Source organism: Hemicordylus capensis, chromosome 14 (assembly GCF_027244095.1).
Source record: "Hemicordylus capensis ecotype Gifberg chromosome 14, rHemCap1.1.pri, whole genome shotgun sequence".
In the NCBI taxonomy this organism is placed as follows: Eukaryota; Metazoa; Chordata; class Lepidosauria; order Squamata; family Cordylidae; genus Hemicordylus; species Hemicordylus capensis.
Genome location: NC_069670.1, coordinates 5,251,268 through 5,275,151, shown reverse-complemented (window position 1 = coordinate 5,275,151; position 23,884 = coordinate 5,251,268). Strand labels below are relative to the sequence as shown.

The window sequence follows — 23,884 nt, the reverse complement described above, 5'->3', positions numbered from 1 at the left end:
CCTTGAGCTGGGAAAGAGCTCTGGTGAGTAGCGCCTCCCTTGGCCCCGAAGGCATCTCCCAGGAGAGATGTTTCTGCAGCTGGGCTGGACCCAAAGACCTTTCCACCCCACTGTGCCCAAAGAATACTCCGAGCAGTATATCTTTCTCTTCTTTAAAAACAAACACAAACCCTTTATTTTTTTACAATCAATTTCTGCCGTGTCTAATTTCAATCGTATTATCTCCCACGTATCATCATTTCCCCTCCCCTCCCCTCCCCCTCCCCCTCCCCTTTCCCAATCAAATGCCAATCAAAAAGATCTATGTTAAAAATACAGGCTAAACAAAGAAATAAGTACATTGTGGCTCCTAACTCTCCTGATCAAGCCCATCTCCCCCCCCTCCGCCTTCTCCTCCTCCTCGACCACGGTCCAGCTGGCTTTTCCTGACCCGAATGTCCACTTTCTCCTCCACGCTGCAGAGCCGGCTCCTTAGCTTCGTCAGCTGCCGCCTCAGCCCCTTGACTGTACTCTGTGCCTCCTTGATGCTGGCAAGGTCTTTCTCGCCTGAAAGGAGAGGAAAGAGACCCTGAGAAGGGAGGGGCCTCTCTGCCCCCAGGCCAGGCCCTGCGCTGACCTCCTGGCCCCTCCCAGACTCTGCCGGGACCCTCACTTGCTGTCTCTGCTTCCAAGGTCCCTCCTAGTGGCCAGGAGGGTGGTTGGTGCAAAAGGCCGATGCACTGGAACTCCACCTCCAACCATCAGGAGGGCTGTTCGCAGCACAGCCGCCTGGTCTGCTTCCTGGTGATCAGAGCCTGCTCTCCTTCCAAGGAGTTCAGCTTTTTATCAGCCCAAGAGACCAGAACCCTGAGAAGCAGGTTAGGCTGTGCGATGAAGAGCCAGCAGCCAGCAAGGTTGGTGGCTGAATAGGGTTTTGAACCCAAGTCCCTCTGGTCCTAAGGCTGGGGAACGGACCTGATGCCTGCTCTCCCCCACTTATCTGCTGCACACATTTCTCCCCCCTTCCTGTCCCCGTTTTTGGACTCTAAGAAGGAGAAGAGGGCGTCGGGTGGGGCACTTCGGGGACTTACTCTCCCGCAGCTCGTGAATCTGGATTGCCATCATTGCCTCCAGGACTTCATGAAGGTTGTGGCGATCCGGATCCAGAAGAGGAGGGGAAGGAGGAGGGGTGAGGAGGGGATGCAGGTGGAGGGGAGTGGGGGAGCTGGTGGGGGAGAGGGAGGGCAGGGAGACAGGCCCAGGCAGGGGCTGGGGGGATGAAGAGGAGCAGGCATCATCATCAGCAGCAGGAGAACCAGCATCACCATCAGAGCTTTGCTGGAGATGACCTGCAAGAGAAGAGAGCAAAGAGGAGGTTGGAGGACATCTCAGGGCACCCCCAGCCCCTGCCCTCTCTGCCCCCGCATTAGAAGGTGCTTAGCTGCCCCCAGCGGAGTGTGGCCACCCGAAAGGAAGAAGATGCAGGCACAGCCTCAGGAAGCAGCAGCAATGTCTCCGCAGGCCTCCCTTCCCCAAGACTGGGCAGGGAACAAAGATTGGACTCCTCGGAGGGAGGGAAGAGGGAGCAAGGGAGCCATCTGGGGGCCCGGCAGCCATGGTGGAGCTACCTGCTGCTCTTTCCCTCCACAGCCGCTCTTCAGCCGCTTCGATCCTCCTCTTGGTGTAGATGACCTGCCAGTGCAGGGTTCCCAAAGAGGCCATGAAAATCTCGGAGAGACGCTTGATCCTCTTTTCTGGGAGGGAGAGAGCAAACGGGACCCCCTCTGGCGTGGCCTCGCCAGACTGGGGGCCGCGGAGAGGGCGAGATGAGGGTTGGGTCTGTTCCGAGGGCTGGCCTCGAAATCTCCCCCGGATGCCTCTTGCGGGGGTCCGGGAGTGTGGGGAGGGGCTGAGGGGGGCTGTACTTACGCTTCTCTGTGTACTGGACCTGGAGGTCACTCAAGAGGTCTATTGCCACGGTAGCCTGGGTGCTAAAAGAGGATGCCGTGGAGGGGGTCTTCTGGGGCAGGACTAGTACAGTGGAGAGGTCGGTGGAGAGGTCAGGGATGGGATGGGATCGGACTGGGGGTGATGTTTCTTCCATTAGAAGAAGAGGGAGGGAGGGGGAGACTGGGAGGGGGAGTGAGGAGCATAGGGGGGAGGTGGGGTGGGGAGGTAGGGATTGGGGTCGGTGGGTGGGGGGAGGAGGAGGGGGGACAGGGCTGGGGTTCTCAGGAACACCTGCAAGAGAGGGAAGGAAGCAGGGATCAGGAGACGGAGGAAGCCTCGGGGCCCTGATGGCCACGGCCTCCGCTCTCTGCTTGCCAAGCAGGGATGTTCTTTGGGTGGGCCAGTGTCAGAAATAAATGGGGGAGGCTGGATCGAGGCTCTCTCTGCAACGATGCCCACATAACACAGCTGCCATACTGAGCCTGAGGCTTTGCCTCCCTAGGCCAATCTCTGACCGGCATCCACTCCAAAGCAAAGGTCTCTTCCTAGGACAAGGAAGTGTGGCTAGGACTTGAAGGCCATGGCCCTCCTCCCTCCCTAGGTGGCTGGCAGAGGCCCCCCAGATAAGGCTGTGGGCTCCATCAGGTGCCTAGGAGGCCGGTGGCCTGTCCTCCTCCTGCCACTCATCCAGCAGACGACCTTCTTCTTCCCATCGGGCTCCTTTGCCCAGAGCAAGAGATCCTCAAGGAGAGCTGCTCTGGAGATGTGGAGAAGCCCTGAGAAGAAGCCCTCCCCACGCTTGTCCCCCACTCACCAGTCTGATCCTTCTCTGGATCTTCAGGGAGCCTGCAGAGGAGAGCAGAGACGTATTCTCGGTCAGCAATCCCAGGACCTGGGGGGTTTCCCCATCATGCCAGGGAGTGCATCCGACCGCAGTCCTAGGTGGCCCTGCTCATTTTGGATGCGTCCAGAGTTGGGAGGAGGGAAATTGCTGGGGGATGGCATGGACTGCTTTGGGCGTTCTTTTGTGCCCGGAGGACTGGCCTGTCCCTCTCTAGAGGAGGTCTTCAAAACTGGTTTTGTTTGGGGTGTGTGTGTGTGTGTGTGTGTGTGTGTGTGTGTTTGTTTGGAAAATACGAGAAAAAACCAATTTGCCAGAATGAACCAAGCTAGGAAGACGGGGAGGCAGTCAGGCAGATGAGCAGACCGGCATTCAGACCAGCAGCCTGAAGACAGATGGGCTCACCCGGCTGTGGAAATGGGTGCTACGCCTCCTGGCTTTGGGTCATGTCTGAACGGCCACCCACTCTTGAGGTGGACCCCCTCCAGAGCCAAACACACCCAGAGTTGAAAGAAAAAGCACTTACTTGGCAGCTTCTCCCTCTTGGCACCTGGAGGAAGAAGCAAGAAGCAGGCTTAGGCACTATTCTTGGCAAGAGGGTGGGTGGGCTTGATGGGCAGAGATTCAGGTCAGCTTCAGAGGGAGGGCAAAGGGTTTCCCCACCCCCCAAGTGGGCCTTTAGGGGTCTGCTGTGGACAACTCCTCGTGGTTCACAAGTTTAGGGACTGCAAGCTGAGGAAATAGTGTGCAAATCTAGCCACAAGGTGACCCTTGAGGGTGCCTGCATTTCAAGGAGAAGCTGCTTGGGGTCAATCCTGGGGGTGAAATTGTCACCCTTGAAGATAATACGGGGAGGGCAGAGGCACGTGTGTGAACCCAGCAGAACAGGCCACAGATTTTAACCACCCAGAGAGGTTAAAACCAAGGAAGGACAGCTTTCAAAACCAGTCCCAGGTAGCCCTTGGGTTGGGTCCCACCCCCGCCCCACTGCCATGCCAGACTGTACCTGAGACGGGCCCAGTAGCCACCCATTTCGGCAAAGAAAACCAGACAGCAAGACCAACCAACTGCCGCTGGACGCCCAGGATGGCCAATAAGCCTCCTTCTCCCTGCAGAATTCCGTTAACTGCGGTGAGGTCACCAGATCCGTTACTGGCCACGCTGGCTTGCTGAGGTTTGAAATCCCGCCTTGGGATGCAGCTCCCAGTCCCCAAGCACCAGGGCAGGGTCAGCCCTTTCTGCCCTCCCTGCTCCCCACATGGCTTTCCCCCTCTAATCACACACCTTGCAGCCCCTTGCTTAGGAATGCCTCTGCAGTAAGGAAGCCCTCCTTCGCATCTGGAGGCCATTCACACCACCCAAACCTGGGTCACACAAGTTTCCTGCCCAAGTTTGGGAGCTGGGTGTGCTCCCCCTTTTCGGTGGTGTGGGAGGAAAGAGCCAGGGAGGAGGAGGGAGAAGTGATGGTGTGGAATCCAGGGAGGAGGAAACGCTGGGGAGATCAGCTCTTCTTCCAACTCTGGTCCAAAGCTGGGTATGAAAGCTGGTTAGGATGGTGCTGTCCTACCCAGCATTTCCTCCTCTCTGGATTCCACACCATCACTTCTCCCTCCTGCTACCTAGTTGGAAGATGCTCCCCCAGCAGGGCCAAACCAGCCCCCCCATGGGCTCTGCCCCCCCCCCGAGGCCTGGAGAAGACAGTTTGGTCTGCAGACGTGCTTCCCCTCTCCAAGGTGGCTTGGTGTTTGCCATGGTTGGGTTGGGTTTTCATGGCCAAACCTCAAGGATTTTGCTAGCGCAAATATCTTGAGTTCTCTTTTCTTTCATTTTGTTCTTCAAGGTTGGTGTTGTCTGTATTTCTCTTCTTAACGGTTTGTATTAAGGAGATCAAAATGTCCTGACAGGAGACTGAAAAGTCCAGAATGCCACTGCAAGGGGGCAGAAGTCCAGGGCTTCCTTTGAACAAGGGGTCCAGAGGAGGGACGCGCCCGATTCGTTTGCAGGGCTTGGGCTGCGTTCACATGAGTAGGAGGCCCCAGAGTCCCTCCAGACCAAAGAGGAAGGGTCACCAAGCGGAGGGCCTCCAGCTGCTGTGGGACTACAACTCCCATCATCCCCCTTCATTGCAACATGGGCCAATGGGAGTGGCTTCTCCAAGCAGAGGCGGAGATCTTCTATTGAGGGGGGGGGACTGGTAGGATCAAGGGGGGGCCAAGTTGGGGATGCAGCCTGCTGGTGAACTCCTCTGAACCCAGCAAGCAGACAAGGAAGGAGCAGGGACAGAGGATGAGGGGGAGGGGGGTTGTGACTGGAGGGGGAACAATCCACGGGAAGGGGTGATGGTGCATACAGCCAAATTCAGAGTTCCTGGGCAGCAGCGCCTTTTCTGCCCCAAGCAGGGAAAGATCTGTGGCTCCTCCTGTCTGCTTCTGAGGACAGGGAGAGAAGCTGTAGGAAGGGGAGGAATCTCTCTCCTTCTTCCCTTCCCAGCGGCTGCTAGTTCCCCGAAGAAAGGACAACGACTACACCCATCCCCGCCTCCAGGGGATGAGGAGGTCCCTGAGGGAAGTCAGCGGGTGGTCCAACCTTTGCAGAGGCTGCTACTGGGAGTTGGACGTTTGGGTCAAGGGAAAAAGAGCATCCACCCAACTTGGCCTGACAATGACACACACGTGCTCACATGGATGCTCCTCTCATGCTGGGCCTTTGACATTGGGGTAGGGGGTGATGGGGCTTGTAGTCCAGCAACATCTGGGGACCCAGGTCTGAGAAGCCCTGCCCTGAGTTAATGACTCAAGACCTGCTTTCTGCCCTAGAACTCACTTCTAATCAGCTTAAATTCCATTGGAATTCTGGCTTCTCCGAGAGAGACTCCTGCCTGCAACCTTGGAGAAGCCGCTGCCAGTCTGTGAAGACAATACTGAGCTAGACAGACCATGGTCTGACTCAGTATATGGCAGCTTCCTATGTTCCTTTGTTGTGAGAGTGGATAATTCCCACCCACCCACCCCCTTCTTGCAGTAAGCTACTGGGGAAACAGGAAAGTTTTAAAAGAGCAGCCTTTGTAGGTGAAAGCAAGAGAGGGGATGATTCAGCATTTTTCTGCCCCTCACATGCACTTGCTCTAAGCTTGCTCTACGCTGGGTTAAATCCGCTACATGGCTGTTACGCTCCTTTGCGCAGTCTGAGTTTCACCCAGAAACCATATTCCAGAGACCGACACATACATTTATTCAGAGGCAAAAAGGAATATGTTGTGAAAAATTAATATTCATTAATCAGTTTGAATAAGTTCTGCACATTTATTCATAACACAGAGACAAAACTCTGAACTCCCTCAGAGGGAAGCCAGACAAATCCGAAGAAGAAATTTCACAAGGGGCTTATATTTCTCAAAATTAGGGAGATTCTCCATCTTGTCTGCAGTTTCATGAGTTCAGTCAACACTTTTTGAATTTGCACATGTGCAGTAAGGTGTTCCTTCCTTCTTCCAGTGTGGTTTCTATGCAAGGTTTCCACTCTGGCTGAAGCGCCTTTCGCAGTCAAAGCATTTATATGGTTTATGTGGTTTCTCCCCAGTGTGGGTTCTAAGGTGTTTATTCAGAGCTTCACCCGTGCCGAAGCTCTTTCCACACTCCAAACATTTATGTGGTTCCTCTCCAGTGTGGGTTCTCTGGTGTATAACAAGATGTCCTGCGTAGGCGTAGCACTTTCCACACTCCAAGCATTTATGTGCTTTCTCCCCCAAGTTGGTTCTATGGTATTTATCAAGCTTTTCACTCAGCCTGAAGCTCTTTCCGCACTCCACGCATGTATGCGGTTTCTCCCTAGTGTGGGTTATAAGGTGCAGAGTAAGATTTCCACGTGTGCTGAAGCTCTTTCCGCAATCCCAACATTGATGTGGTGTCTCCCCAGTGTGGGTTCTGTGGTGTATTTTAAGCTGTCCACTCCGGCTGAAGCTCTTTCCACACTCCAAGCACTGATATGGTGTCTCCCCAGTGTGGGTTCTTTGATGTATCTTAAGCTCTCCACTCTGGCAGAAGCTCTTTCCACACTCCAAGCATTTATGTGGTCTCTCCCCAGAGTGGGTTCTGTAGTGCAAAGTAAGGCTTGCAGTCCTACTGAAGCTCTTTCCACACTCCGAGCATTTATGTGGCTTCTCCCCAGTGTGGGTTCTATGGTGGGCTGTAAGAGTTCCACGCGTGCTGAAGCTCCTTCCACACTCCGAGCATTTATATGGTTTCTCTCCAGTGTGGGATCTATTGTGTACCGTGAGGTGTCCACTCCCGCTAAAGCTCTTTCCACACACCAAGCATTTATATGGTTTCTCTCCAGTGTGGGTTCTAAGGTGGACAGTAAGGTTTCCACTCCTATTAAAGCTCTTCCCACACTCCAAGCATTTATGTGGTTTTTCCCCAGTGTGGATTTTGCTGTGTACAGTAAGATCTGCACGTGCATTGAAGCTCTTTCCGCACTCCAAGCATTTAAATGGCTTCCCCTCTGTGTGGGTTATCTGGTGTAAAGTGAGTTTTCCTCTCGTGGTGAAGCATTTTCCACATTTCAAACATGCATATAATTTCTCGTCTTCTTGCATTTCCTACTGAGATTTAAAGCTTGGTTCGGAAGTGAAGCTTTTGCTACGCCGAGGACACAGGCTCCTTTCTCTTACGTTCTCCACTATTCTTTGAACTCTTTGCTGACAAGCAGGTTATCAATTACTCTTCTTAAATTGTGCTCCAGTTTCTAGTCTGTTCTCCCTTTCCCCCATCAGGCATCACCCATAATTTCTCTTCTGGGTCCCTACTCACTCTTCTTCTCCAAAGTCTCACCTGCAGCAAGGAAAAGAGAAAAATGGTCAGAGCCAGGGATAGAAAAGGAGCGTTATGGAGATCATGTGAAATGCAAGCAAAAGATTGGCGCTTCTTTCCAGATTTGATGGCTATGTGATTACGCTAAAACATATTGCAAAGAGAACTGGCTTTACACCTTCTTAGACAGTGACCTGGAATTGGGAGCAGAAAATCATGGAGGCACCCAAGACAGACAGAGTTGTAAAAATGGGTATCTTTCACCACCCTCTTAGACTGGGGAAATTCACAGCCAGGACATGACAACGAGGCCAGATTTCTAGATACACTAAAATCATGGAACCCACTAAAGAGAAGGTGACCCTGGACTTCATTCCGAGTGGCGCTCAGGACCCTCACAGCTTGCCTGTGTGGGGCACTGTGTGAAACAGGATGCTGGACTAGATGGGCCTCCTCAGGCCTGATCCAGCAGGGCTGTTCTTATGTTATGTTCTAGGGGTGGAGAGAAAAGACTAGGATTGGAGAGATCCGAGTTCAAATCCCTCCCCCACTCTGCTGTGAAGCTCAGGGGATGGCTGCGGGCCTCTCACTTTCTCTCCTCCTATCCAACCTCACAGTATTTTTGTCAGGATAATAAAGGGGGAAGCAGCAGCATATATGCCACCCTGTGCTCCTTGGAGGAAGGGAAGGAGATAAACGTCATATATACTTATTATATATGTAACAAGCATATTACAGGTGACTACTAGCCACATTCACTCCGATGCGAAGTATGTGAATCGAGAAGCAAATTTAATGGGATGTTACAAAAGAAAACCTCAAGCATATTTAACTGATGTTACCCCAAAAGGCATTTTGAACCAAAAGAAAAAGCAGAGGTCACATGAATGCCTTCAGCAGCAGCACATAATCAGCCGTCAGTCCACTGCATACAATCCTGTTGCATACAACTAAAGAAGAGAGAAAGGAATCTCCCTTCCTTTGCAAGGATGGCCATGTGCAATGATGGTAGGGTATGCCAAAGGAGCACAAATCTACAGCTCACAGAGATGAATAGGATCAGAGAATGTTAGAGCTGGAAGGGACCTCAGAGGTCTTCCAGTCCACCCCCCTGCCCAGGGCTAAAGCATCACTGGCAGATTCCTGCCCAGCCTCTGCTTGGACCCTGCAGGGCAGGGAAGCCCACCACTGCACAAGGCAGGCGGTTCCGCTGTCCAGCTCTTCTCCCAGTTGGCACCTTCTTCCAAATGCCTGGCCTAAATCTGCTTCCTTCTCTTTTCAATGCATTGGTGCTGATCTCACCCTCAGGAGGAAGAGAGGACAAGTTCATTCCCTCTTCTAGGAGACCCCCACATCAGAGCTTTGAAAGTGGCCACTCCCCTCCATCTCTCCTTCTCCAGGAGCTTTCCCAGACAGCAGGCTTTGCTGCAAGTTCGAATTTGCCCCCAAAATGCAGAGGCAAAATGTCGATTTATTTATTTATTTTTAACCCCAGGCGGCATAAATTGGGCTAAGCTTTAACGTGCAATGAAAAATCCGGATCTTGTATGTTCCATCTTATTTATTTATTATTTCTCTCTGTAAACCGCTTTGGGGACTTTTGTTGAAAAGCGGTATATAAATATTTATTGTTGTTGTTGTATGGTTTCCACCACTTCAGATCTTTGAAGTTGACTAATCTATCTCCCCCTTCTCTAGGAGGTTTCCTAGACAGCAAGGCGCTTTCCAGATTACACTCTACAACAGTGTCACTACGGATCTGCTGAGTGTGCTTCCCCTAGTAGATTCCCCTTGTGATCTGGAATAACTGGATCACATACAGAAGAAAAGCCTTCAATTTATTAATGGGGAAATATAATTATAGCTGTTTGCATTACTTAAACATGAGTCTTGAATAGAGTCTTTTTTCTTTTTCAGAAAAATTCTGAGTATCATATTTAAACAATTATTGCAATCTGTGTTCCCTCTAAGGTGTGTGCACATACACAGGTTTTTTGAAGTCCACTCAGTAAATTTTAGATCCCACTCACGTTGAATCAGGAAGGCCCCTTTCTAAATTCACATGCGCACACACAGCCTTGATACTGCCACCCAGAACAAAACTCATTCCACACAGAGATGAAAAAAATAGAGAAAACACTGATTGCAATTATTATTGAATGTCAAAAATCTGCTGAAAGCAATAGTTAAAATATGCTATTCATATTTTTCCCCCTGAAAAAGAAAGAAGTGTATATTACAATGCTTTTTTATAAGATTGGATTTTGTTATTTCTATCACTTCACATGTAATTATGATAAAAACATGTAGCTTATCATCACACCAACCTGAACTATGATTCAAGTTATTATTGCAAGGGATAATAGTGCTGAAGTGTGAGAGAGAGGTAGGAAGAGAGGAAAGAGAAAGAAAAAGGGGTGCTTGGACATTGTGTGTCAGGGGTGGAGAATCAATTAAATTTAAGAAAAGTATTTTATGCTTTTTATATGTATTAAATATGTATTTTATGCAACCCCTGCTAACTTGGCAAAGAGGCACCTTTTAACGTGGTGATTCTCTTTATTTAGCATGGGGAGAGTAACTGGCCCTATCCACTCCCAGCACAGGACCTCCAGTGACTGTTGCTGGTGTCTGTCTTATGTGTTTTGGTTTTTTTTAGATTGTGAGCCCTTTGGGGACAGGGACCCATTTTGTTTATCTTATTTATTTCTTATTGCTCTGTGTAAACTGCCCTGAGCCATTTTGGGAAAGGCAGTATAGAAATTGAATTATTATTAATGAGAATGGCAACTTGAAGAAAGAAACAGAAGGTTTAATACTGGCTGCACAAGAACAGGCACTAAGAACAAATGCAATAAGAGCAAAAGTCGAAAAATCAACCACAAACTGCAAGTGTAAAGAAGCAGATGAAACCGTGGACCACCTAATCAGCTGTTGTAAAAAGATTGCACAGACTGACTACAAACAAAGGCATGACAAAGTAGCAGGGATGATACACTGGAACATCTGCAAGAAATACAAGCTACCTGTAGCCAAAAATTGGTGGGACCATAAAATTGAAAAAGTTGAAGAAAATGAAGATGTAAAAATATTGTGGGACTTCCAACTACAAACAGACAAATATCTGCCACACAATACACCAGATATAATTGTAGTCGAGAAGAAAGAAAAACAAGTCAAAATAATCGACATAGCAATACCAGGGGATAGCAGAATAGAAGAAAAAGCAATAGAAAAAATCACCAAATACAAAGATCTACCAATTGAAATTGAAAGGCTGTGGCAGAAAAAGACCCAAATCATCCCAGTGGTCATTGGCGCCCTGGGTGCAGTTCCAAAAGACCTTGAAGAGCACCTCAACACCATCGGGGCCACAGAAATCACCATCAGCCAGTTACAAAAAGCAGCTTTACTGGGAACAGGCTATATTCTGCAACGACGTCTATAACAACTGACAATAAAATCCAGCCATCCCAGGTCCTTGGGAAGGACTCGATGTCTGGATAAAACAAACCAGTCAATAACACCTGTCTGACTGTGTAAACAAGAAATAATAATAATAATAATAATAATAATAATAATAATAATAATAACAACAACAACAACAACAACAACAACAACAAACATACCCCACATCTTTCTTTCACTCCAAAGGAGCTATGCAAAATTGCTGCTTGTGATAATGCACCCCCCTCCCTCTTAAACCTCTGCTTCCTTGAGCTGGAGCGAGGCCAAATAGCAAAAAGGAGAAAGTGGAGGGCGGGCAGCAAATCAGAGGAGAGATCGTGGTGCGGGGTGTGTGTGTGGGGGGGGGGTGTTAATTGAATATGACTAATTTCCAGGAGGACTTCTCTGCTTCAGGACTGCAGGTCGTCCAGAGCACTAAAGACAATCTGGGGTGGGAAGGGAGAGCTCTGGCCAGCCCCTCGGGGCCCCCTTTCACCCCCCCTCCCCTCTGCTGGCTGCACTCCTCACAACCCTCCTGCGGGGACATTTCCCACAGGGGCGGGGGGCGGGGGGCAGGGGCGTAGCTGCGGGAGGGGGGGCTCATGTTCACCAAGCTCTCAGGAGTTGCGTGGGGGGGGGCAGGTCCTTTGAACGCATCTGCTCAATTATAGCTGCATCCCTGGGAGGGGGACGGGGAGGGGGACCCCCCACCTCCCTCGCCCCTTCCCCAGAATGCGGCTGCCTCTTGATGCTCACCGGCCTCTTCAGCCAAAGAGTCCAGCCACCAGCCACGGGTCTGATCCGCCTGTGTGTGTGTGTAGAAACACCCGCCACGGTTCATGCAGCAGCAGCAGCAGCAGCGCTGGCCTCTGGCACCAGAGAAGCCGCAGGAGAGGATGCAGGAAATGCCTCCTCTCTATTCTTCGCACACAGGCTGCTGCTGCTCATGCAGCCCCCCCCCCACACCCTCTCTCTGCCCCCCTCCCTCCGCACTCTTCTCCCCTCCCCTCCACTTCCTCTTCCTCCTTCCAGCTCCACCTCCCTGCTGCTGCTTCTGATGCAACCTAGTGTGACACCCGCCGTGCACAGGATTGGACCCTCCTCCGGCCTTCCTCCTCCTCTTGCAATCCTACCTGGTCCCCCAGGTCCTCTCCCAAAAGCACCCCAGCTCGGATTCGGGGGGCCCATTCAGAAGCCCCTCCTCCCCTGGACACTAGTTCCTCCTTTGTTTTCCAGCCTCTCTTTATGCCTTTATACATTTCTGATCCTTTCCAAGACGCCTCCCCCGCCCAGCATTCTCCATCCCACCCTTGTGGAACAAAGGAAAGCGAACCGGCTTTCCAATGCACACAGCAGGCAGGCGCGCGCACACACACACACACACACAAAAGTTTTCAAGCTGGGAAGGAAGGGATGCAATGGAAATTGCCAAGGGAGTGAGTGCTTGCGGAAAAACAACTGCCCTGGTGGGGCCTGGAGTCCTATGCGCACAGGCGCACCTTAGAGGGAACATAGGTCGTAGCCTGCAATCTGGAAAGCACCCAGGCCTTACTGCGGATTTCTTGGGAGGCCTTATTGCGAGTTCAAATCATCCCACCAAAGAAAAGCACACACACACACACACACACACACACACACACACAATGTGGATTATTATTATTTTTTTAAAAAAACACCTGGATAGAAAACAGGCTAAGCTCTGACACACAATTAAAAACCCGAAATGGGGTGTGGCGGGCTTCCCGAAAGCTTTACTTCCAGGTAAACCTGGAGGACATCTGCCCTTCTGTGTGTATGTGGGGGGGGGAGTGAAATCGCAAATGAAAATCCCCCCCCCGCGGAACACTCCAGGCTAAACACACCCCACATCTTTCTTTCACTCGAAAGGAGCCATGCAAAATTGCTACTCGTGACCATGCACCGTACCCCCTTCCCCCTTCTGAAATCTTCGCTTCCCGGAGCTGGAGCGAGGCCAAATAGCAAAAAGGAGAAAGTGGGGGGCGGGCAGAAAATTGGAGGAGAAATCGGGGTGCGGGGTGGGGGGTTAATTGGATATTATTAAATGCCAGGAGGATTCCCTGCTCCAGATACACACAGCTCGCCCAAAGCACCGGAGAGAATCTGGGGTGGAAAGGGAGAGCTCTGGCCAGCCCCCCCCCCCCCGCCCCCTTTCTCCCCCCACTGCTGGCTGCACTCCTCCCGACCCTCCTGCGGGGACATTCCCCACTGCAGAGAGGGGGGCAGGGGCGGAGCTAGGGGAGATGGGGGGGCTCATGTTCACCGTCTCCTTGGCGGCCCCTCGGTAGAGCTGGGGGGGGGGCTCTCAGGAGCCGGAGGGGGAGTCTTTGAACCCATCTGCTCAATTATAGCTACATTGCTGGGACTGGGGGGGATTGGGACTGGGGGGGAGGGGAGGGGAGGGAGAGGGACCCCCCCTCCGCCCCTTCCCCAGAATGCGGCTGCCTCTTTCTGCTCACCTCCCGCCATGGACGATGAGGAAGGAAAATCCTGCTCTTTATTCACAGACCGGCTGCTGCGGCTACTGCTGCTGCTACCCCCGCCTGCTCCGTCTCCTTCTTCTCTGCCCTCTCCCCTCCCCTCTCCTCTCCCCCTCCTCTTCCTCCTCCCTCCCAGGTCCACCTCCCGTCCCTGCTGCGGCGGCTTCTGATGCAACATAGTGTGACATGCGCAATGCGCAGGATTGGACTCTCTGGCCTTCCTCTTCCTCCTCCTCCTCCTCCTCCTCCTGATGCCCCCTGCCTGCCCCCAATACTACCTTCTGGGCTCACCTGGGGAATTTAGCTCAAAAAAAGGGACGTTTCCACATAAGTTTCAATGTATGCAAAGTCTGGACGCAGAAAATGACCGGACTGGGACAAGATTTAAGTTTCCTTTTTTCCCCCATTTCATTTTAAATGTTATTGGCTTTTACAATAGATTTCCCATTCAAATTGCATTCATGGATCTAATTTCTCCGAGATGAGATTTTAAGTTTCAAAATTTAAAAGAGAAGATTTTTATTGTAGGGAGATGGGAGAGGTACGTCTCCCACTTAGGGGGTTGGGGCTGTTAGGAGGGCGAACTCCTCCGCGCCCCGCAAGCAGTCAAGGAAGGAGCTGGGACGGAGGCTGAGGGATGGGGAGAGAGGTGGGGTGGGGGGTGGGGGGTTAAAATATTTCCAGCCCGCCCAAAACTTGAGTCTCTGGGTGGTTTACCATGGAAATCATTTAAAACATCAAATCAATTAACCACCGAAAACAGTGAAAACATTAAAAACCCAATGTTAAAAATATTTAAATGATTTAAATAAAATCTAATTAAAAATTAGATCTAATAAATCTAATTAGATAAATCTAATTAAAAGCCTGGGTGAGCAGATGTGTCTTCAGTGCCTTTTGGAAAGTTGCCAGAGATGGGGAGGCCCTGATTTCAATAGGGAGCACATTCCCAAGTCCATATTCTGGGAAACACCAGCAGAGGAGCTCTTACCCCTGGACTTGAGGGCTGAAGTGCAGGCTGCCCCTGCCCCCCATCCTCTTTAGTCGGGGGGGGGGGCGGTGTGGTCGCTGGGCCGAGCATGATGCTGCTTAATTTTCAGGGGAGGAGAGCCTCCAAAGGCCTTTAGGGTCCAGGCTCCAAAATTACCTAGGTCCACCTCTGCATACTACATGAAGTGTGGCGAGAGAAGGACTAAAACACATCGCTCTCCTCCTTCTCCACAGCACGTATCTTTTTAGAAACATCTCTTTTCTTTGTCACCAGTTTTCTAAATTAGAAGCTCCCAAAGTTTTTGGTTTGGAAGCCACTCCCTGGTGGTTTCATTTGCCTTCTTCTGCACCTTCTCCAGGGCTATGATGAGATCCCCGCTCAGACCTGAAGCTCAGGGGATGGCCTTGGGCCTGTCACTTTCTCTCCTCCTAACCCACCTCCCAGTATTTTTGTAAGGGGGAAGCAGGGGCTTATATGCCCCCCTGTGGTCCTCGGAGGAAGGGAAGGATATAAAAGTCAAACATGATTATTCCTGTTGACTCCTAGCCACATGCGCTCTGATAATAAGCATGCAAATTGAGAAACAAATTCAAAGGGGTGTTACAAAGAAAAACCTGAAGCCTATTTAACTGATGTGACCCCAAAAAAAGCATTTTAAACCCGCAAACATAAATGCCTTCAGCAGCAGCACAGAGTCAGCCATCAATTCACTGTATAAGAACCAGCGCGGTGTAGTGGTTAGAGCGCTGGACTAGGACCGGGGAGACCAGAGTTCCAATCCCCATCCAGCCATGAGACTAGCTGGGTGACTCTGGGCCACTCACTTCTCTTTCAGCCTAACCTACTTCGCAGGGTTGTTGTGAGGAGAAACTCAAGTATGTAGTACACCGCTCTGGGCTCCTTGGAGGAAGAGCGGGATATAAATGTAAAAATATAATAAAATAAATAAAATACAATGGGGTTGCCGTGCTTATGTTGCCACCTCAAGTGATGAGCTGTGATTGAGATTTTTGTATCCCGTGATGCTCTGTTATTTAGATTTACTGTTTTGATTTCGTTTTGTTTGAAGCTGATGTGTATTTTGATGTGTATGTTGACTGGTTATTGACCGTAAGATTCAATTACTTACTCACTCAAGTGCCTGTGCTTGTGAACATACAACGTTGTTGCTTCATTTTCGGTCACGGTCACAGGCAAGTCTGTGCTGACATCTGTCTGTGGCTCCAAAAAGGGGATGAAACTGCAGTTATGACGCCATCCACGTTGGGAGATAACGCCACTGCTGCCAAACCTCAGGCAGAGGTGGCGAAAATTACCACAAAATGAGGATTCAAACTGGAGTTCCATCCTCTGCCCTGCTTAACTGTGAACAAAGGAACATAGGAAGCTGCCATATACCGAGTCAGACCCTTGGTCCATCTAGCTCTGTATTGTCTTCACAGACTGGCAGCGGCTTCTTTAAAGTTGCAGGCAGGAATCTCTCTCAGCCATATCTTGGAGATGCTGCCAGGGAGGGAACTTGGAACCTTCTGCTCTTACCAGAGTGGCTCCATCTCCTGAGGGGGGGAATACCTTACAGTGCTCACACTTCTAGTCTCCCTTTCATATGCAACCAGGGCAGACCCTGCTTAGCTAAGGGGACAAGTCATGCTTGCTACCACAAGACCAGCTCTCCTTTCCTCCTGTAGTTTCGTGTTATGTGCGAACGCGGCCATTATCAATAAGCCTGCATTGAAGTCAGTTTGATCTGTGTGTAAACTGTCGGTGCAAGCTTGTCAGTACTGATGCAGTGTGAAATCTGCATCTATAGACTTTCTCCTAAGTTAAACACCTGCTGCCTCTGTGTGTAAGTGACAAGTGGTAGCAGCACGGGGGAATCCCTGACAAAAGTATATCCCCCCCCCCCCACCGAGCTTGACTGTGAGCCGATTCTTTCAACAGGGGGTCAGTTCCTTGGGGGGGCCAGGCCAGTTTGAACTTGAACTGCCTGGATTGAACTGGCTCAATTTTGTGTCTGGGTTGAAGCGAGCCCGTCCACACTGCTCCAACAAGATAAGATCTGTTAATTGTGCCTACCTGGCACTCTCATATCCCAAGGATAATAAAAAATTTAGGAGGAAGATGTGAAGTCAACACTTTAGATTCCAACTTTGTACCCAAGGTGGATCTAAAAGTATCTGCTACTATCAAAGAGAATGAGCCCATTGGGAGGAGGTTAAATTTAAACAAAAGTCAAATATTGAAAGCCAAATTTAGTTCCCAAAAATGACAGCTTCCAATCTTAAAACTACATCGGTAGTGAATTCAGCAACTTGAAATATTTCTCTTCAAAATTAGAATTGTGCAATCGCCTGAGGGAGAAAGTTTGGATATGGCCAAGGCTGACCTCCATAAAGTTGCTGAGCTAGTACCTTGGCCTCAAGAAGGCTAACAGCTGCGAGAATGTAATTTCCATCTCTGGTTAAAAAAAAACATGAAAATGGCTGTTACAATCCTTTGCGCAGTCTGAGTTTCACCCAGAATCCACATTCCAGAGACCACCACATGAATGTATTCAGACACATGAATGTATTCAGAAGCGAGGCAGCATATGCTGTGAAAAATAAATATTCATTCATCATTTGGAATGAATTCTGCACATTTATTTATAACATAGACACAAAACTATGGATTCCCTCAGAGGGAAGCAAAACAAATCAGAATCAGAAATCTCACAAGGGTTTCTGTTTCTCAAATTGTGGGAGATTCTTGGGCATGTCTGCAGTTTCATGTGTATGATTCCTACCCTGTTTGAATTTGCGCATTTGCAGTAAGGTGTGCCTTCCATCTTTCAGTGTGGCTCTATGGTTTGCATAGTAAGAGGTCCCCTGTTCCTGAAGCTCTTTCCACACTCCAAGCATTTATGTGGTTTCTTCCCAGTGTGGGTTCTGTGATGCAATGTAAGACTTCCACTCCTGCTGAAGCTCTTTCCACACTCAAAGCATTTGTATGGTTTCTCCCCAGTGTGCGTTCTGTGGTGTTTATTTAGATCTCCATTCGTGCTGAAGCTCTTTCCACAGTCCAAGCATTTATGTGGCTTCTCTCCAGTGTGGGTTCTATGGTGTACAATAAGATGTCCTCCCTCACTGTAGCACTTCCCACACTCCAAGCATTTATATGGTTTCTCCCCTGTGTGGGTTCTATGGTGTTTATCAAGGTTTCCCCTCATGCTGAAGCTCTTTCCACACTCCAAGCATGTATGAGGTCTCTCCCCAGTGTGAGTTCTGTGATGTAAAGTAAGAGCTCCACTCGTGCTGAAGCTCTTTCCGCACTCACAACACTGATGTGGTTTTTCCCCTGTGTGGGTTCTATGGTGTACAGTAAGATCTCCACTTTGGCTGAAGCTCTTTCCACATTCCAGGCATTTATGTGGTTTCTCCCCAGTGTGGATTCTATGGTGTACAGTAAGATGTCTACGCGTACTGAAACTCTTTCCACATTCCAGGCATTCATGTGGTTTCTCCCCAGTGTGGGTTCTGTGATGTACAGTAAGATCTCCACTCCGGCTGAAGCTCTTTCCACATTCCAAGCATTTATGTGGTTTCTCCCCAGTGTGGGTTCTGTAGTGTACAGTAAGATCTCCCCTCACACTGAAGCTTTTTCCACATTCCAAGCACTTATATGGTTTCTCCCCAGTGTGGGTTCTATGATGTATAGTAAGATGTCCACTCGTTGTGAAGCTCTTTCCACATTCCAAGCATTTATGTGGTTTCTCCCCAGTGTGGGTTCTGTGATGTACAGTAAGAGCTCCGCTCGTGCGGAAGCTCCTTCCACACTCCATACATTTATATGGTTTCTCCCCTGTGTGGGTGCTATGGTGTGAAGTTAGTTTTCCACTCGTGCTGAAGCACTTCCCACATTTCAAACATGCATGCAATTTCTCACCTGCTTGCATTTCCCAATGAGGTTCAAAGTCTGGTTCAGAAGTGAAGCTTTTGCTATGCAGAGGGCAAAGGCTCCTTTCTCTTACTTTCTCCACGGTTTATTGGGCTCCACGGTAACAAGCAGGTTATCCATTTCTCCTCTTAAATTGTGCCTCAGTTTTTAGTCTGTGCTCACTTTCACCCCATCACGTATTACCCATAATTTCTCTTCTGGTTTCCACCTCACTCTTCCTCTCCAAATTCTCACCTACAGTAAGGAGAAGAGAAAACTGGCCAGAGTCTGGTATAGAAAAGGAGCCTTATGGAGATAATGTTGTTGTTATTATTAATTCGATTTCTATACCGCCCTTCCAAAAATGGCTCAGGATGGCTTACACAGAGAAATAATTAATAAAGAAGATGGATCCCTGTCCCCAAAGGGCTCACAGTCTAAAAATAAACACAAGACAGACACCAGCAACAGTCACTGGAGGTCCTGTGCTGGGTTGGATAGGGCCAGTTACTCTCCCCCTGATAAATAAAGAGAATCACCACGTTAAAAGGTGCCTCTTTGCCAAGTTAGCAGGGGTTAATGCAAACAAGAGTTCAGCTGTTATTTCCATATTCAATGGCTATGTGACTACGCTAAAAGCGCAAATTAATGAAAGAATGAAAACTATGTGGCAAAGAGAACTGGCTTTAGACCCTCTTAGACAGTGATCTGGAGTTGGAATAGAAAATCAGGGAGTCATCCAAGAGAGTCAGTGTTGTCAAAAGGGGTATCTTTCATCACCCTCTTAGACAGGACATGGCAATGAAGCCAAATTTCTAGTTACACTAAAATCATGGAACCAACTAGAGAGAAGGCGACCTTGGACTTAATTCTGAGTGGCGCTCAGGACCTGTTGTGAGATTTATTTGTTAGAAACGTGTAATATACCACCCACTCCGAAGAATCCGGGCGGTGCACAAAAACATGCAAACAAGGCAACATTAAAAGTTACATTCTAAATTAAAAACTAAAGTAACTAACAAAAAACAAATAAAGTAAACTACCGGGCAAAAGCCTGGCGAAAAAGAAACGTCTTCAATAGAGATTTGGAAATCAGTAGGGAAGGGGCTAGACGAATCTGAAGGAGAAGAGAGTTCCAAAGAAGTGTGGCAGCAACCGAATAGCCCTTTCTCGGGTCCTAGAGCCCCAAACCTCTCAGAAATCAGGGACCGACAAAAGGGCCATCTGAGATGATCTAACCGGACGGGATGTAACTGGGTGGGAGAGGCGGGTCTGTAGGTAGACAGGTGCCAAGCCTCGCGAGGCTTTGAAAGTCAGAACCAGGACCTTAAATTGAACTTGGAAGAGATGTCAGTGTCATGGACCCAACAGGGAGGAGTGACCAGAGTGTGATCCAGTCCGCCCAATATGTAAGCAGAGACTCACCTACGCAGTTCAGTATGGACACTTTGGGCTTCAGAAGAAGCAACTGCTAAGGAATGAAGAGATTGTTGAAAAGAAAGCTGGAAGGGACAGGCAGGCTGGAGGAGGGGGGTGAAATAGCAACAGAATGTGTGGAGCTTATGCAAAACCACATTATTATTATTATTATTATTATTATTATTATTACATTTATATCCCGCTCTTCCTCCAAGGAGGAACAAGAAGCAAATGTTTTCCTTCAAAGTCTTCTAAAGTATGAAACAATATTGGCAGCATTTACTTACTTGTATATATTTGAAACTACAGCCCCGTTATCAAGTTATTTACAGACAAGTGGTTTAGAGATGTTTACTGCATGGAGTTTAGTCGATTCAGCTACAACAAAGTTTACTGGTCAATGACCGAATAAACTTATAACTAACTACAACAAAGTTGAAGGAACAGACAAGAACATTTGATAACGTCCACAGCAAGGCACTGGAATTTGTAAACAAATGTAATGACAACATTTCACAGTTGAATATGGATATAAAATCAAACACTGGAAACTGACTCTTTGGAAACAGCACTGCCAGTTAAGAGGCAGAGGAAGAAGAAAAGAATGGCAGATGAGCTTATAGATGATGAAGGAAATGCCTCAGATTCTCTAGCTGATTTTTGAGTAAATGTGTTTAACCTAATCACGGACCGCATTGTCCAGTCACTAGATTCACGCTTTGTACAACACAAAAAGTTGTATAAAGATTTATCCTGCTGGGACCCAGCAAAGTTTAAAACGAGTGCAGAGAAGGGCCTTGAAGAGGAAGCATTGGAAGGTATTATTAAGGTCTCTCCACAAATCAGCAAAGATCAAGTAATATTGGAATGGTATTCTTTTGCTTCGAACTTTGATGTATTAAAGCTATTGCTTAGTGATGGTGAGAATATGGATTCCAGTTGCAACAAGTGTAAAATTTGTAGCACTTGGCCATCGTGTGTACTAAAAATTCTGGCATCCAACAGACTTCATGACAAGGCATATGATAACCTATATGGACTTTATAAAGTCATCTGCACACTATCAGTTACTCAAGTCCAATGTGAGAGGCCATTTTCAAAGCTAAAGATCAGAAAGACAAGGCTAAGAAATTCACTGTCTGCGGAGAACTTGGAATCGTACATGTTGCTATCCATTGAAAAGGAATGGTTAGATGAACTGGACGCAGAAGCCATTATTGTCAGATTCGCACAATCATCTAGTGAACTCAAACGATTGCTCTTAATATAGTGGACTGCCTGAAATATGCTTTTGAACTACAGGTTAATGTGTAAAATGTTCAGAACAAGCAAACTATTTAAAAATATCCACCATGTATTCAATTTTTTTAACAAATAAAATAATTCAATTAGAACAATCTGTACTGTATACTGCCAGTAATATGTTCAATATATGTACACTGTAATTACATATATATATATATACACACACACACACACACACACACACACACACACACACATTTATTTCACAAAAAAATTAATGGTACCTTTCTCCCCCCCCCCAGTTGTGTATTTTTGAAAATTTCATTTATTTCTTATAAAAATGAAATGATAGCCTCATAGTTGTGGGTGGGCCCCCTTTCTCTCCTGGCAACCAGGATTTTGAGACCCAGTCCGCCGCCCCCCACCCCCGCTTAGCCCCTTACCCAGAATGCTGTGCGGCTGCCTCTTGCTGCTGATGCTCACCTGCCTGATCTTGATCCAAAGCGCTCAGCCACCAGCCTGATCCGCATCTGTGGAGAAACACCCGCCTCGCTTCCTGCAGCAGCAGCAGCAGCAGCAGCAGCAGCAGCAGCGATGACCTCTGGCAGCGTCACTCCGGATCAAAGCAGCCACGGGAGCTCACAGCTCGCTTCTGCCTCTCAGTGCAGCTGCTGCCCGTCCCCCGCCCCCCGGCTCCTTCTCTGACCCCTCCAAGCTCTCCCTCCGCCCCCCCTCCTCCTCTTCCTCCTCCTGCCAGCTGCTCCACCTCCCCGCTGATGCTTCTAATGCAACACACGGTCCTCTCATTGGCTGAGCCCTCAAGGCCGCGCCCCCTCTGGGACCCCCCCCCCGCAGGGCAAAGCCTGGCCTCCTCTCTATGAGGGGCGGGGGGAGATCTTTCACCTAGGGGGGTGGGGACTGTTAGGATGTGGGGGGGCACAAGTGGGGGGAGCTGCAGGCTGGCGAGCTCCCAGCCCTGCAAGCAGACAACAAGGAGCAGGGACAGAGGCGGTGGGGGTGGGCGGGGGGAGAAGGGGTGACCAATCTGTGGGGAATGATGCATACAGCAAAATGCAGATTTCCTGGGCGGGCAGCGCCTTTTCTGCCCCTTCCCTGGAGGAAGGGAAGAAATCTCTCTCCTTCCCTTTGCAGGGGCTGCTGATCCTCCGATGAAAAGGGTCGCAAGGGGGGGCTGCACCCCCCCTCCTCCGCAATCCGGCCTCCAGGGGATGGGGAGGTCCAGGAGGGAGGTCCGCAGGTCCGACCTTTGCAGAGGCTGCTGCTGCCGGGAGTTGGGCATTGGGGTCAAGGAGGGGAAAGGAGGAACCTCCTGAGCTGGCCAGACAATGACACACACATGCTCACCCAGACTCTGCCGTCATGCTGGTCCTTGGCAGGGGGGTGATGGGGCTTGTGGTCCAGCAACATCTGGGGACCCACACGGCAGTGCACCTGGGTAATTTTGGAGGCTGGATCTAAAGACCTCTGGAGACACCCCCGACCCCAAGTTAAGCATCATCACCTAAAGGCCGGTGTTCTCTCCAAAAAAAGGGGGGGGGGAGGCATGTACATGTGTGCACGCACACATGGTTTTTTACGTCTGCGCTGTCAGTTTTAGATCCTGCTCTTTTTGAAACAGGGAGGTCCCACTCTGAATGCCCATAGATTGCCTTGAGATTGCCACCCAGAACGAAACTCATTCCGCACTCAGGTGAAAAAAAATTTGGGAGACCGCCGGCCACAACTTCCCTCCTGCTTTCTCAGTGCATGTAAGTTTTCAATCTCTGTAATGCAAGACTAATTCATCTGAAAGGCAAATTCAGAACTTATAGCCAGCTTTCCCCCTTATCTCCCACCCCCCACGATGAAGGCCTTTTCCTGCAAATGGGATCAGAGGTGCACCTCTGATGCTCCAAAACTGAGGCGCACCTCAATTTGGGAGTCTGGATCTCAAGGCCTTTGGAGGCCCCACTCCTTGCAAATTAAGCATCATCATGCTCAGCCAGGTGACCACACCACCCTCAGCCTTTTCCCAGTCCTTGATTTCCCCACAACTCTCCCTTCCCGGCTGCTGTCACCTGCTGCCTCTCTGTGTGTACAAGTGGTAGCAACACAGGGAAATCCGTGACACAACTTTACCCCCCCCCCCAAGTTGGCCTGCAAGCCAGTTCTTTGAACCAGGGTTTAGTCTGTTATGGACCGGCACACCCCTTTGGGGGGTCAGGATGCTTCAAACTCGGATTGCCTAGACCAGGCCGGCTCGGTATTGAACTCAGCTCGAAGCGAGCCGATTCGCACATCTCTAGTGGCTGCTTGTAAGATTAGATCTCTTAATTGTGGTTCTTGTGATTGACAAATTTAAATACTAGCTGGATATAGTGGATAGATATGTTGTGTTCACACAACACCACCCCTCCCTGGTCATGGACCACAATAAAGTATTGATTCATCGGAGGAGGGTGCACAATCATTTTCAAATGCCTAAATTTCCTGGTGGAAGTGGACCTTAGGGAAAGCGTATCATCTTGCCTTTCCAGAGATGGGGGTAAATAACCAAATGAACAGGGCCCAGAGTGGCTTCTTTGCTCTTCTCTATAGCTTCATTAAATTTTTCTAGGTGCAAAGTGAACAGAACAACTTAGGGGCATAGCAAGCTCTGTAAGGCCTAGACCTTTTTGCAACGCTGAGCTAGTTGGACCAATGGTCTTTTTAGTAGTAGTTTCATAGGCATCGTTACAACTTTACAAGAACAGTTTTTAGTTCTTATAGTCCACAATAATTTTTAATAGTC

General features: G+C 49.3%; 3 protein-coding genes across 5 annotated transcripts; all 3 read right to left on the bottom strand.

Moving 5' to 3' along the window:
• Positions 1-279: 279 nt before the first annotated feature.
• Positions 280-3,873, bottom strand: LOC128337197 (histone-lysine N-methyltransferase 2B-like). The gene is made up of 7 exons (XM_053277934.1): positions 3,777-3,873; positions 3,297-3,320; positions 2,744-2,775; positions 1,909-2,220; positions 1,608-1,733; positions 1,071-1,328; positions 280-546 (listed from the first exon to the last, which is right to left on the bottom strand). The coding sequence occupies exons 1-7, from the start codon at positions 3,800-3,802 to the stop codon at positions 350-352; spliced, it is 975 nt and encodes a 324-aa protein (XP_053133909.1). The 5' UTR covers positions 3,803-3,873; the 3' UTR covers positions 280-349.
• Positions 3,874-6,058: 2,185 nt separating this feature from the next.
• On the bottom strand, positions 6,059-13,652 carry LOC128337194 (zinc finger protein 239-like). 3 transcript variants are annotated; one of them, XM_053277925.1, is made up of 2 exons: positions 13,503-13,652; positions 6,059-7,599 (listed from the first exon to the last, which is right to left on the bottom strand). In XM_053277925.1, exon 2 carries the CDS (start codon positions 7,362-7,364, stop codon positions 6,273-6,275), a length of 1,092 nt encoding a protein of 363 aa, XP_053133900.1. In that variant the 5' UTR covers positions 7,365-7,599; positions 13,503-13,652; the 3' UTR covers positions 6,059-6,272. The 3 variants fall into 3 exon arrangements, with proteins under 3 accessions (XP_053133900.1, XP_053133901.1, XP_053133903.1); XM_053277926.1 differs by lacking the exon at positions 13,503-13,652 and adding an exon at positions 11,782-12,008; XM_053277928.1 differs by lacking the exon at positions 13,503-13,652 and adding an exon at positions 11,208-11,371.
• A 3,488-nt stretch (positions 13,653-17,140) lies between these two features.
• On the bottom strand, positions 17,141-21,703 carry LOC128337377 (zinc finger protein 239-like). The gene is made up of 2 exons (XM_053278310.1): positions 21,577-21,703; positions 17,141-18,684 (listed from the first exon to the last, which is right to left on the bottom strand). Exon 2 carries the CDS (start codon positions 18,446-18,448, stop codon positions 17,345-17,347), a length of 1,104 nt encoding a protein of 367 aa, XP_053134285.1. The 5' UTR covers positions 18,449-18,684; positions 21,577-21,703; the 3' UTR covers positions 17,141-17,344.
• Between the last annotated feature and the right edge of the window lie 2,181 nt (positions 21,704-23,884).

Excerpts from the sequence above, each read along its gene's own strand:
- LOC128337197 (XM_053277934.1), bottom strand. The coding sequence starts at position 3,802 with ATGGGTGGCTACTGGGCCCGTCTCAG. Across the intron at positions 2,776-3,296 it reads CAAGAGGGAGAAGCTGCCAA|GCTCCCTGAAGATCCAGAGA; the intron begins GTAAGTGCTTTT and ends TCTCCTCTGCAG. Across the intron at positions 547-1,070 it reads GATTCACGAGCTGCGGGAGA|GCGAGAAAGACCTTGCCAGC; the intron begins GTAAGTCCCCGA and ends CTCTCCTTTCAG.
- LOC128337194 (XM_053277925.1), bottom strand. The coding sequence starts at position 7,364 with ATGCAAGAAGACGAGAAATTATATGCATGTTTGAAATGTGGAAAATGC.
- LOC128337377 (XM_053278310.1), bottom strand. The coding sequence starts at position 18,448 with ATGCAAGCAGGTGAGAAATTGCATGCATGTTTGAAATGTGGGAAGTGC.